Source organism: Mycteria americana, chromosome 3 (genome assembly GCF_035582795.1).
Source record: "Mycteria americana isolate JAX WOST 10 ecotype Jacksonville Zoo and Gardens chromosome 3, USCA_MyAme_1.0, whole genome shotgun sequence".
NCBI lineage: Eukaryota > Metazoa > Chordata > Aves > Ciconiiformes > Ciconiidae > Mycteria > Mycteria americana.
In genome coordinates, this window is record NC_134367.1 from 57,961,872 (window position 1) to 57,975,992 (window position 14,121).

Consider the following 14,121-nt stretch of genomic DNA (forward strand, 5'->3'; position numbering starts at 1 on the left):
TTAAACTCAATCTACAGCTACAACCACTTCAGAGTAAGTTAACTGGCACACACAGTCCAGTAGTATTCTTCCTGATCAGACTAGACTTCAATCAACTTTACAACTCATTTGAAAGATTGCTTTCTTATTCATTCTCCCTCTTACCATGAAGAAGCTTTTATGTGTTTAAGTCAGAAAATGGGCTACACTGCATTCATACTGAAATTACAGGATACCAAGCTGAAACAGTTTTACGGCATATTTCATACAACTTGTATAGTCTTTAGGTAATAATTAGTTTATTACCCTGTTTAACTGCTGTTACCCCAAAGAAACTACTGGCTTCCTTTTTGTGTTAAGTGAAGAAAATAACTAAAGCTGTTGCTCAAGTTATTGATTTAGCTTTCGCACTTCCTGGTGCCCAGGCCAAATGTTTTTATGGCTACATAAATAATCTTTGCAAAATGTTAACAAATGTTAAATTTTAACTTCAGTGATGGTAAGTAAGATTAGTTTTCTTTGTATGGATGGAAAATACTTTTGATTCAAAGGAACCATGTAAGTAACAATACTGCAAACAGCTGAAAATCCCATGATGGCCAGAGTCACAGAATCACAGAATCGTATAGGTTGGAAAAGACCTTTAAGATCATCGAGTCCAACCATAAACCTAACACTACCAAGACCACCACTATACCATGTCCCTAAGCACCTCATCCAAACGTCCTTTAAATACCTCCAGGGATGGCGACTCAACCACTTCCCTGGGCAGCCTGTTCCAATGATTGATAACACTTTCAGGGAAGAAAATTTCCTAATATCCAGTCTGAACCTCCCCTGGTGCAACTTGAGGCCATTTACTCTTGTCCTATTACTTGTTACCTGGGAGAAGAGACCAACCCCCACCTCGCTACAACCTCCTTTCAGGTAGTTGTAGAGAGCAATAAGGTCTCCCCTCAGCCTCCTTTTCTCCAGGCTAAACAATCCCAGCTCCCTCAGCCGCTCCTCATCAGACTTCTGCTCCAGACCCTTCACCAGCTTCGTTGCCCTTCTCTGGACACGATCCAACACCTCAATGTCTCTCTTGTAGTGGGGGGCCCAAAACTGAACACAGTATTCGAGGTGCGGCCTCACCAGTGCCAAGTACAGGGGCACGATCACTTCCCTACTCCTGCTGGCCACGCTATATTTGATACAAGCCAGGACGCCATTGGCTTTCTTGGCCACCTGGGCACACTGCTGGCTCATGTTCAGCCGGCTGTCAACCAACACTCCCAGGTCCTTCTCTGCTGGGCAGCTTTCCAGCCACTCTTCCCCAAGCCTGTAGCGTTGCATAGGGTTGCTGTGGCGCAAGTGCAGGACACATATCCAAGTGCAGGACACATATTATGCAGTCACCTGCATAATTCCTGAATTCAAAAATCTTTAAAGTATGTAGTTATGTTCGCTATGAGATCTCTAGTCCTTGGCTTTGTCCATATAAACTGAAATTGTGGAACTCACAAAATCTTTTTCTTTTTTTTTTTTTTTTTAACAAAAAAAGCAGGTTTTTTACTTACTCTTCAACAGGTACCTAAACATTGACACTGTCAGTGGGTAGGTGCCCAAGCAGTCAGTATAGAACTTCATCTTTTGTCAGTACCTATCATCTCTCTTTCTGATGTCCTTATGAAAGTTTTCTATTTTAAAATGTTATTTGGAGTTGGGGCAGAGGAGAAGTCATACGTTTCTCACCATATTCTCTTCTGCCATTTTGCTACCATTTATTGATGGTGTCATCTCTTCCACCAGGCTACTCATTGAGAGCACTTCTGACAGTCCGAATCTCATATTCATTGTTTGAATTGTCTATAAAAAAATCCCATTTCAAAGAAAAGTATTATTATTGTTGGATTTGAACTGTGAATGGAGACAATGTAAACAAGATCCAAGAATAATTGCCGGAGAATGTTGCTGGCTTCTCATCAGAGCTAGGTAATCTCATGTGCAATTCCACCTTGACTATTGAAAGTATGTTATTTCATCAGTACGCTTGTCATAACAACACAAGATCAAAATATTCATATCTAGAACTTCTTCTTTATGTATTGGTCATCACAAGCATTCAAGCTATTTTTGGCAGCAACATCATTAAGAATGAACCACATTTTCAGTCCAGTTACATATAAACTGGCAAAGGGCAAAATGCGTTTTGCTAACAGCATCTTTAAAGTGGGCACCCATCTTTGAAGAAGTGCATTCATCAAATGATGCAGGAAGAAGGGAAGAACACCCTTCCTTCTTCTTCCCTTTCAGCCCAGTTTGGGGTTGTAGTCCTGTATTTCTCATTTGCTACTCCATCTGATCAGTCTATATTGATAGCTTCCCATTGGTGTTTTTAAATTTCTCAGGTAATTACCTGATCCACCTGACCCTTAGAAGATTAAGAGCTCATTAAATGGTAGAAAGTTCCTATGAGATTTTGTTCAGACAGAGAACTAAGCCTCATCTAGAGAAGGAACACACCACGACATTTGAGTTTTACGGCCAAGACCCAAAATCCCTGAGGTTCTGTCCCTTTGGCAGTACATGGCAGAGCTGTTTCAGAGACAAAATCCGGTAGAAACAGAGAACTCAACTGCAAGGTCATCTGCACAACCAGAGCTACCAAAAAAATCAGTTGATCCTGAAAGGCTGTAGCATTCCCAAGTTTGGGCAGTCTGCAACACATGGCGGAGAACAATTAGGAAGTCCAAACACCAACATATTAGATGACTCTGCAAGTGGAATTCTTTGAGACATAGGTTTGTTGGAACCTTGAGAAAACATACATTTCCACAAAGCATTTATGTTGCAATGAACTGGAATTTGCCAACAGGAAGAGCAAGTGGCTATTTTAGGAACTTCATATCCCTAATGCATAATGGCTATTTTACTACTACAGCCAATTTCAGTTTCTTGCAATCCGATTGCCTATTACAGCTAGACATCAATGATTTGGTTTTCATTGTTTTGGGTTTTTTTAATAATAAAGAAAAATAAAAGCGAACTAGAAAGTATTAATTCTGGGAAAGGGATAGACAGAGTTCATTAACATTTAACATACATGTTGTATGTTATCTTACTCATTTGAATCCACATTACAGCAGTATCATTGCTGCTAGCAGAAAGTAAACTTCAAGTAAGATTTGTGTTACTGTTTATAATTAAACACTGCAACTGCATAGTGGTTTATCAGACATTTTTCCCTCTCTCTTATCTTGAAAATGATAACAGCCCAAACTAATTTGATTTTTCCATATTTGCAAATTTTATAATAGACTGAAATCCTGAGGGATTCTACAGCAGATGGATGACTGTGTTATTCTAATTACAACTACCTACGGGTTTAGAAAGCTGTCATTTTTTAAGATAATCAATTTCTCATTTCAAGAAACATGATAAACACTGCATATCTATGCATTGTACTGAATCCACTTTCATGAAAATTGTGGCTTCTCTTCATTAAAATTAAATAACTATTAGAAACTGTTTTTCAGTTCCTCAGACCCAAATTTATTCAAGAGAATGGCGGACACACGCAATTGCCAAGTGCATGTTTGGCTTACTTAGATGTGCAGCTAGAAAGATGCATCTGGAATATAGTTTACCTTCTAACAACTCATTAGCTTTACCCAATTCAGAAAAATGTCTCTACTGTAAATAGTAGTTTTAGGATTTAGCTTAGGTACTGCTTACACATACGTACATGGAAAAGATACTGTGAAATAACATGGCATTCAATAATTAATTGTTCTCCTTGCAGAAATTCCAATGCTTCACACATATCAGCAGAAAACCCTGAGAAATGTATACAAATCTGATCAATCATTATTCAATCAGTAAGAAACCTAATTTTAAGTAAGTAAGGTCTGACAAAGATTTGAGCGTATTTTATTTGTCCTTTCTGTACAAACATAGGAAGAGTAATACAGGCTTGGGTTCTCAAAGCACATTCCCTATCTTCATAGGAATGCCACACTGTATGTTTTATCATGTAAAACAGAGCCTGAAATGAGTGTAAATTTGGCTATACAACTGATTCTTACAATCAAGCCCTTTTACTGTTCCAGAGTGGATTATGATCATAGATTCAATTTTAGAGCCAGATTTTTGTTTCACTTTCATGTCAATCAGCATGAATTTATTGGTCTAAACTAGTTTCCCTGGACAACACTCTTTGCTACATCTGTTTGAAAAAGGTGCTATGAAATTTTAGTAACTATTTTCCTATAAAACTTAAAAGAAACCCTTGATGAAACATATGCTGTTTGCCTGAGCAACACTCTTTCCTGGACTGGAGAACTGTTCACAAAAAGAGTCTGTGATAATGGTGTTGAGACAGGGAAAGAAAGCATTAAGACAACACCAGCCCTTTGCCTACATTTCACATCAGTTTCTTACCACCACACTACTGACTATCTTTGAGAAGGCTTCTCACTCTCCCATTTCCAAGCTTGTCTTCATTAAAGCACATGGAGTATCAAAAGCATTTGCAAATGAAAATTGTTCATTAGCCAACCCTTTAAATTTTGGAGCTTTTATTTGAGAACTGAAGAGGCAAACTTATACAGAATTAATGTCCAGTAGTGCCTGCATAAGACTGAATGAAAAAAATATCCAGAAAGTACAAAAAGGAATGTTATACAGACGGCGTTGGTTTATCATGGAAAGAAAATCTGTCAAGCTCAAGAAAATCAAGAATTGAGGTTTTTAGTATGTTATTTTTTTGTTTCTATACCTATTCCTTGGGATTTTCTATTCTAAATAACTAATTTAATGTATGCAATTGTCACAGGATTTTAAATCCCTGTGTTACTACAAAGTTGGCATTAAATTTTAGATAAATAATGTAATGTTTTTGCCACCTCCACCTAATCAATGATTCATGGTGAAATCAATAAAGTAGAAGATCCAGGTTCAACCCTCCTGAACATGTTTTAAATCCTAGCTTTGAACAAAAGGTTGAGAAGAGTGGATTGAAACTAAGGTACTCGACATCTAAGTGAACAGAGTATGGACTACTGTTTCCCTTCATTAGAGTTCTTCCACACTTAGCTGTTATGATTAAGAAACAGCAGGATGCTGTCTTTGCTGGGCAAGGCATCCACTTGGAGGTTGCACAGTTAGATGTCTGTTCCTCCTCTAGTTAGTTTTTGCCTTATTCAAACCAAGCGGGTTTTCCTGTTTTTCTAACAGGAAACACTAAGATAACCTTGAAAAGTTAGGTCTGCAGGCTATACTGTTCTCCAAAGAATGCAAGATAGGCATTCCCCATGACAGAAAAGAAAACTACACCTGGGCCTTCCATATCATTGGAGAATGTGTGATACTTTGAACTGCGACCTAAAAAACCAGATGTACAGAGAAGAGCAAGAGGGGCAGTCTAGGTGTCAAATAAATCATTTACGTCATGAAGACATTATGTAGGCTTTTAAAGGAACCATCAAAATCATAACTTGAATTGGGAATTGTCAGAAATATGTAAATAGCAAGTCTTATGAGTCCATGAAAAGATTTTTATTGCTCATTGTGCCTCCTGAGAAGTTGAAAAGTAAATGACAAACTGATGCAGGACAACAAGAAACCCTTTAAGGATCTTGTAAGGAAACATAAAATAGTGACAGAAAGAATTGTCACTTCAGCAACTCCCTTCATTAAGCAAAAAGAGAGATTCTCAAATAAAATTAAAGAGTATTCCATTAGCAAGCTTTCAGAAGGTAAAGGCCACTACATAAAAGAAAGAGATCCTCTAAATTACTAAAGGGGTTTTATGCTTTGAAACTTCAAAGGCAAGTCTGAAGTCTCCAAGGACACTATATTTGCATCCTATGGATATGAGAATAAAATATCAGTATAAATAACAGACTCTTCCCAAAGCACACTTGGTTCTCCAGAGCTAGTGGCAGAATAAGTACTCTAAATGACTGAACTACAACCAAAGAGAAAAGTCCTGGACAGATAGTAAAGAATGAAAGTGCATTTTCCGGCAGATACTATCAATGCTTCCAAATCTTCTAATTTTGCAAGTGCTTCAAAATATTAAAATGTATTACTTTACATTCAGAATAAATTAACTTTACCATTCATCCTTTGTTCTTGGCTGTAAGCACAACATCTGTACAAAACTAACACTCAGGTTACTCTGCCAACAATAGCGGTTCTTTAATACATATCCTTTAATGCAATATAAATTGCATACCTTTGGGTTGATTATATATTATGGGGCTTTCAAAAGGTGAGCCAGATTGCTTACACCATCTTAAATATTTATGCCACCAGCTTTGCAAATCATTCTATAATAGGTGTCAACAAATACTTTGAATCATACCCTCACCTGTTCTGCACCTCCATCTTTCCATTACACATAGAGAAATGTGAAAGCCCATCACTAATAATTATCTGTACTGTTTACTCAAGCACATCATCTTTTGCTCCAAAGTGAGGTATTTCCCACCAGTTAAATAATGAATTTCTGAGCTGTTAAAGAACGTTTTAAACAACGCCCAAAATGCTACAGATATAATTAAAAGGAAGATAATTTAAATATGAAGAAGCTGCATGGCAATAAATTATTAGGAAACTGACCTTTATAGTTTCCCGTGCTGAAATAACAATCCAGATGGCTTTCTGAAAGATGTGACACGAACTTTTCAATTAATTCTGCCAAAACTGCAAAAAGTAAAAGCCCATTAAAACATTAGAGGCAATGAACAAAATGTGGAACTACATTACCTAACAAAATGACAATATGTGAGAAACTAAAGCTATTTGAATTCCTGCATGTTTATTCATGTTTTTATGGGGGAACAATTCAAAGCATGCATTGTGCTTTTGCATTCCTAACACCATTCCTAACTTAAATTAAATTTTAATAGCTTTACTGAGAACATATTCAGTGTAAACGGAAAGAGAATCCCATATTATCTTTATATCCTCCATGGATTACTTCAGAATTTGTTACATGGTTTCAATATGAAATGAAAATTAACTATAATTAAACTACACTATCTTACCACATTTGTCTGTGAATGTAGACAGGAAAAAAAAACAAAAAAAACCCAAATAACCCACCAACCCCCACACAACAAAAAACCTACACCACTCCAAAATGATGCTAGCAAAAGTAAATGAAGTTCTAAGGGCTGTTTTGGAAAAAAAAAAAAAAAAAAAAAAAGATATAAAACCACCTATGCCATCACAAGATAAAAATTATTCACTTAAAATTAAGCAATAGGAGCATTTCCTTTGGGAAATTCTGTATTTTATGGTGACCATAATGTCCTTATTCAGTTCTTGCCATAGAACTTTGAGTCTGCAGATACTGCATAGATAAGTCAGATGCTGGCATCTGGTCACTATGTAGGAAATCGCACCTCCCACCTTAACAGGATGTTAGCCAGGAAGTTAGCGAGAACTCTCAATGACAAATCATTAGCAAAAACTGCAAAAACTGTTCCTGATTCCTCGGTTCGGCAAGTTTGAGGCTACTGCAACTGAGCACACTGCCACCTTACAGGTTTAAACACAGGATACAAGGAAGCCTTTACGCATACTGCATGGAGGAAACCCATATTGAGATAAGCCATATTAAGAATTTAAGATAGCAACAATGAACATTTTTAATAAGTAAATGCTATCCTAAAACAGCTGGTGTTATCATGATAAACAGAATGTAGAATAGTAATATAACCTTCTTTTCATAATAATGCAAAGCAAGGAAGTGCATTTAGAGAGTAACGAGTGCTGCCACCCATGGGATTTCCTGTTTTAACACTGCGTGTTACAATTTCCTTGGCAGCACCTCAATTTAATAGCACTGAAGCTTCAGCCCCTGGTCCCCCATTCCTGCATATAACTCCATGCACCCACAGGTGGTTTTGCTGGTTTTAGACCAAATAATTCCACTGCACCATTTTAACAGATAGCCGTACAAATTTGTAGCAGCACAAGTAAGGCAGAACAATCTGTGGTGGAGGTGGTAATGGAGAAAGCTAGAAAACTCTTGAACTAGCCTTGCTGGCAGGAAAACTAACACAGGAGACCACAGTGCAAGGTCTTTCGTGCGTGAGGAGGAGGACAAAGACAGAACCTCCACCCACAGTCTGATGCTTGTTATGCCAGAAAAATAATGAAGAAAAAGACATCATAAAGACATAAAGACAATTAACAAATCATAAAGACAATTAACTCTTCTTCCAACCATTTTAAGCTAACATATATTAAATCATGATTTTTTTACTTGATTAGTTGTCTAAAACATTTACAGAAATTCAGTTACACTGAATGAGTCCAGAAAAAGTTTTTAAAAGGTTGAGTTTTGGTAATACTATGTTGATGGGCAGGACAAAGGGGAAAAGAAGTTTCACTGCAACAGCTAAACACGGATTTACAGTTAGAGTAGCCAACTCCAACAGTAACAAAATTAACTTTGCATTGCAAAGGACTACTAAATCAAAACAACAAAATTACATGTGTAATTTACATTCTTATGCATTTTTATGGAGAAAAGAAACTGCTAATTAAACATAATATAGCTATTTTTAATAATAGTTAATAAACCACATGGGGCTAGAAAAAGCAATTTATTTTATAGAAGAGTAACAGTTTATTCATTTTGTGAGAATAAACAGAATAAACAATCTCACTAATCTTTACTAATATGCTTACTGGAACTTGGTCCACAAACAATATAACAAATATTTGTGTAAAATGAGAAAAGGTGTCTATACATGGAGCTGTAGATAGTAAAAAGCAGAAATTAAGCTTAAAATTTGTAACTAGCTAGATGTTTACTCCATGACTATCAGTATTGTGATTACTGAAATATGCCATACTATAATAACAAACAGGAACTATGTTAAAAAGATTAAAATACCACATAATTCAGAAAATTTAAAACCAAGTCAGAACATTGTACATTTCTTCCCTTTTTGTTGGAAGGCATCCACACGCTTGACCTAGCAGTCGAATATTTCAGTTCAGTGCTTTTGAGTTAATGGGACAAGTGACAGCTCAACTGCTAAGTAGTTTTTGAAACTCAAGCACTAAATTGATTTCCACCATTTGAAAGTATTTATCTAAGTGCCTATCAGGATCTTTGAAAAGCTTTTAATCAAGTTTGAGAGAGGAAGACACACATAAGAGTTTATCAAAACAAATTTGGCTAATACACAAATAGAGGGTTTTCACAGGACATTGTCTCTTCCAAAAGAATGCCTGTGTTAAATGAGAAGTAGTTATTTTCATTTTTGTCTTTTAATACTAAATCATTTAGCTGCCATGTGGACACTCCCTGAAAATCTTTATAAAGGTGGAAACCGGCTCAGTGATTTTTCATTTAACTGGAAAAGTAGACAAAAGAAATTTAGGAAAGTTCATTGTATAGTACAGCCGGTATTGTTGTAAAAGCATACATTCGCATGCAGAGGTTATGTTCAGAGATAGAGATTAGTGTTGTGGCCTACCAACTCAGTGAAAATGTTGGTTTTCTTAAATTACGGTAGCTTGGCTGTATTAACATGGACGTTTTTAAGAGACTGGCAATTACCTCAGGCAAATTTAATCCACACATCCAAAATAAAGAAAATTTTACTTTACGAGTGTGTAATTATATACACAATAAATGAAAGGGGTTTAAAATTCCGTAAACAATTGCAGTATGCTCGTAAAACAGCTGAATTTCTGCACAATGGGTTTTTTTCCTTGAAGAACTAATGTATAAAAGGAAGGTAATTGAAATAGCTTCTGAACTGCATAAGAACACTGATTAAAAAAATTCATGTGATTAAAACTGTTTTAATAGGTAACCACCATGAGAGGTTATCTAATTCCTACTCTGAAAGGTTTAAGCCAAAAAGGTCAAAAACTGTGAAAAGCATCAGATTTTTTTAGATCCTCTAAGGTAACTAGCGTTACTGGATCATATTCTATACCAACTCACAGATGCTTCAGAGCAGTTTAAAAGAAAAAGAACTTTCTTAAGAGTTAACAGGAGTCCTACTTGACTTGTGTTAGAGGTTAAAAATTCAAGAGTGAAAACCTTGGACAGCTGACTACTTTGTAAGGAGTAGTGTTAGAAATTTTCAACTCCATCAACCGTACTTCAGTTTAACAAATCTATGAAAAGCACAGTTCGCAATTCCCTTCTTAACGGCAACAATAAGGAGTACTTTATTGAATTCCTAAGATAATGGGAGAGACTTTCAATTATTGTACATTGAAATGGCAAAGGAACAACCTGCATTTTGTTTGAAAAGAAGAAAACAAGATAATAAAAATTCTGACAGTGCTTCCATTAGAGATGAAGGTTGCATATCTTATACCAATATACAAGTATCTTCTTCATTAATGCCTTTCAAATCCTAATCAAATGTCATAATCTTCACACACATGCAAGCACATTCTCATGCATTCACACTGCTTACAGGATATTCCTTTGGAAGTTGCTCCAAACTGGTTTTGGGGACAGATGAAAGAAGTTTTGATGTGCAAATTGTTCTTCCTGTGTAACACGAAAGACCCACTGTTCCACCCTAATTCTGAAACAAACCTCCTTGAAAAATCAAGTGAGAACATAAAAAGGTAAACATCTTTTTTGTATTACTCTAAAAACCTCTTTTGCGAATGCAGTATTTTTAAATTGGTCATACTAAAAAATGAGAGCAGACCACACGCAGAATCTAGATCTACTTGAGTGATCTTCAAGGCAGAAGATTTGGTCCATATTTAAAAAGATGAAATTGAGCTTAGAGAACCTATGTTCTTCTTGAAGAGAAGAATAGGCTCCTCTGAGGATCAGTTCAGAATGGAAATCTAATGCAGTTACCCTGATTTGTCTTTTTGACATCACAGCCTAGAGAATTCTCTCCCACACACTTAACAAGAGAGACTATGGAAGACTACTACGCAAGACTAAAGTTAGTCAAATCTTCTTTAGCTGGACCTAATGAAGACTGAAATTTAAATAATTTTCTCCTTAAAAGAAGGAACAACATGCTAGTAACGGCTCTAAAAATGTAGTATTTCATTGTCTTTGGATCCAGAAGATCCTTTTCAACAAAAACTAAAGTCCCTATTATCTTTACTTCTATACACAGGCAGAGTGGTGACAACTGAGATACCCTCCTTGTTGAGATTCTAGTAGCTGTAAAGTATACCTTGATATAAGCTACATTTACAATGCCTGATTAGGCTATTTTGATAAACTGCCAAAGTTTAGCATTTTATCCTGAATAAAAAAACCCACAACCACACACAACATTCATACCTACTGAAAATATCCATCTTTTTGGTTCTTCATCCCATGGGGAAAGTTCTGCAGTTACTTTCAACTTCTTGCAGCAATTGCTAAAGGCTGTAGCATCCAAACGTCACAAACAATGACATTGCCTCAAAGGACCACAGTATTTTTCGTCAGCATGTTTTGACAGAGCTACCTCAGATGATGCAGAGGTCACAAAGCATTAATGGATTGCAGAACACTGTGTTGATCATAACCACTCTCTTTCATCAACCATTCTGCTTGCAAAAATGAAAAAAATCCTGTGTTTTCCAATAAAATCTCATATGCAATTTCAAGAGCTGCTATGTTTCTTTGAAGTCATCAATAGTTGCTGAGACTAAAAGAATAACTGCTTGAAGATGAAAATTACATTAAAAAGAAATATGCCTCCCACATGTATGTGTTTGTTTGTTTGTTTGTTTAAGAGAGAACATTTGGGAGGTAACTTAATAGGCCCTAAAGAATATTGGTAATCTAAGTCCAGATTCCTGAGGGAGATATGCCATGGAAACTCTGAATGACTCCATGGAGCAAGTCACTTTAGCTGAGTTTACTATACCTATCCATATCCACACATGGACATAAAGCTTGAGGAGAACAATTAGGATTTGGGGACCGATTACCTCTCAATTATGAAGAGAAGAATGTTAGCATATAATTATATGATCTCTGCAACACCCTCAATTTCTGTTACTTAGAGTTTAAAGTCTTTGAAGAGAGGAGAGGATTAAAGGCATGGAATCTGCCCAGACAGGAAAGAGATCAGCTGCTGATACAACACTAACTAGGAATAGATAAAAAAGCAGTTGCTGAGGCTGAAAACAACAGAAATCTATTCTGCAAAACCTGAAAGATGAGAAGGGGGAGACAACTGAAAAAGGCATGAATGAAACAGTCAAGCCAAGACCACTGGTTCAAAAAAAATACTTCCCAATCATGTGAATGATTTGAACATGCAATATACTGAGCCTAGATTCACAAAGCCCAATAATTTTCTACATAAATCTAAGCGATTTCTCAGAGGAGTTGATTTGCCCGTTTTTCTTCCTGCCAAAACCTAGATGCCAATACATAGAAAGCTCTTATCTAGATGTACTACAGATGCTTCAGGGAGGCCACAAGCATTGCAAAGAGTAGTCCAAAAGAAGCCAAGACTTACCTGACCAAGGGCTCTATCCGTGGTTCTCTAGCTGATCTAAGTGACCCAAAGACATATGCAAAGATGCTCAACAACCAGCAGCTATACCCCTAGCATCCACAATTCTGTGGCACCTTTATAGAAGGAATTACTTTGTCTTAGCTTATTGTGCTTAGAACAATAGAATGTAGAAGCTGGTTGTCTACAATATCATTTGCTTTCAGATAACTAAGAAATATCCCACACTTTCAATCCTGCCACACTAAAACCATACAAGTCTGAGGAAGGTTTGTATGTCCTTGTAGTGGGTCAATAAAGCCATTCAAAACTGGATCTTGATGTTTGACCACAGAAATTACTTAAAAGCTACAGTCAGATGTGATGCTTTAGTAGAGAAAACACCAATTTAGGGATAAAGATGGACATTCCCAAAAGTAATGCAATACCGTAGCATTTAGCACAAAAACATTGACCAAGTCAATGTGATGGTAATCAACACCAGAAGAGTGAATTAAACTATATTGATACTATACAGTTTGCTCAAGAGTTTTCTGATGGAGTTCAAGGAGGTTCTATAGATTCAGCATCTGGTAATCCTGACACCAGATCACAAAATATTTTAAAAATCAATACACGCTGCACTATACAGTCATTGAATCCAATGACGTCTTTGCTGATTATGTTCTGGTTCAACTGCTGTTAATGTTAGTCTCCCTTAGAAAGTGCCCAGTACAGGAAGCATAAGTATGCATCTTTGTTCTGTAATCCTTGGAGTTTGCTCCATCTGTAACTAAAGAGAAAGTTTTGATTTCTTGGGATGTGGACTGAAGCCTCTGTCCTCTGAAATTTGGAAGAGCTTCACATGCTGTAAAAGATACATAGCAGCACAGCTGTCTCTCATAAAATAGTTTCAATGAACATGATGTTGTCTCAAACGACACGGCTGGCAGATATTTTGCTGCTTCTGAAATATCTCCAAGCATACATGCATCATTTGAAGAGTTTTGCATCCACCTTAAATTACCAGTACTTACACTTAGTTTATAATATTACTATTCTTTTGTAAGGTGTTTTTATTTATTTATTTAATGTTTCATTATGCTATTCTGTTTCTATTTTCATACTTTACTTTTTGTGCGGTTTGTGAAAGCATTTGCAGAAGTCTCTGAGAGGCTTAACAATTCCACAGATACTTTCTTGCTGACTTTCACTCCCAGTTCCATGTCAGCTGGAAACAGTTATTCAGAAGCAAGCATAATTTTTTGCTTTGGGTTAACAAATCTTAGTGACTCTCTATAATTCTTCATTCTAGCTTCCAGTACCTCCAACAAAGTTACAGAAAACAACCTACACAGGTATTGAGGCTGTGTATGGATAACTACAAAGCACAAAAGGAAAGACTTTTCTTTTTCTTTGTAAGCCGCCTACTTTAAATGTATGCTCTGTTTTTTGTAAAAATATGTTTTTTCAACGAATAATTCCTTTTAGATACAGGAAGACAGACTAACAATTTTCAACAAAATTTCATATAATCCAAAAAGAGATCAGTCTAGAAAATATGCTCTATTCAAATAAAATTGATTTTACAAAGACTAATTTATTTGTGCTTTGCAATACATAACATCAAAAAAAACCCTCACTGAACTACTAATATCAGAGTCATGCAAGAAAAGTAAACATATCATTTTGCTAGAAAAATCTA

At 36.2% G+C, this 14,121-nt stretch overlaps 1 protein-coding gene across 8 annotated transcripts in view; it reads right to left on the reverse strand.

The window, feature by feature from the left end:
* The window catches only part of TBC1D32 (TBC1 domain family member 32), a 91,120-nt gene that overhangs the window by 14,347 nt on the left and 62,652 nt on the right, over positions 1–14,121 (reverse strand). For 6 of the 8 annotated variants that reach the window (XM_075498647.1, XM_075498650.1, XM_075498648.1 and 3 more), the window contains one exon: positions 6,586–6,669. The exons of 1 other annotated variant lie outside the window; for it this stretch is intronic. In XM_075498647.1, coding sequence (XP_075354762.1) covers positions 6,586–6,669 — 84 coding nt within the window. Of the gene's footprint in view, positions 1–6,585; positions 6,670–10,424; positions 10,553–14,121 lie in introns of those variants that run through there. One more of the 8 variants, XR_012775245.1, reaches the window with a different exon arrangement.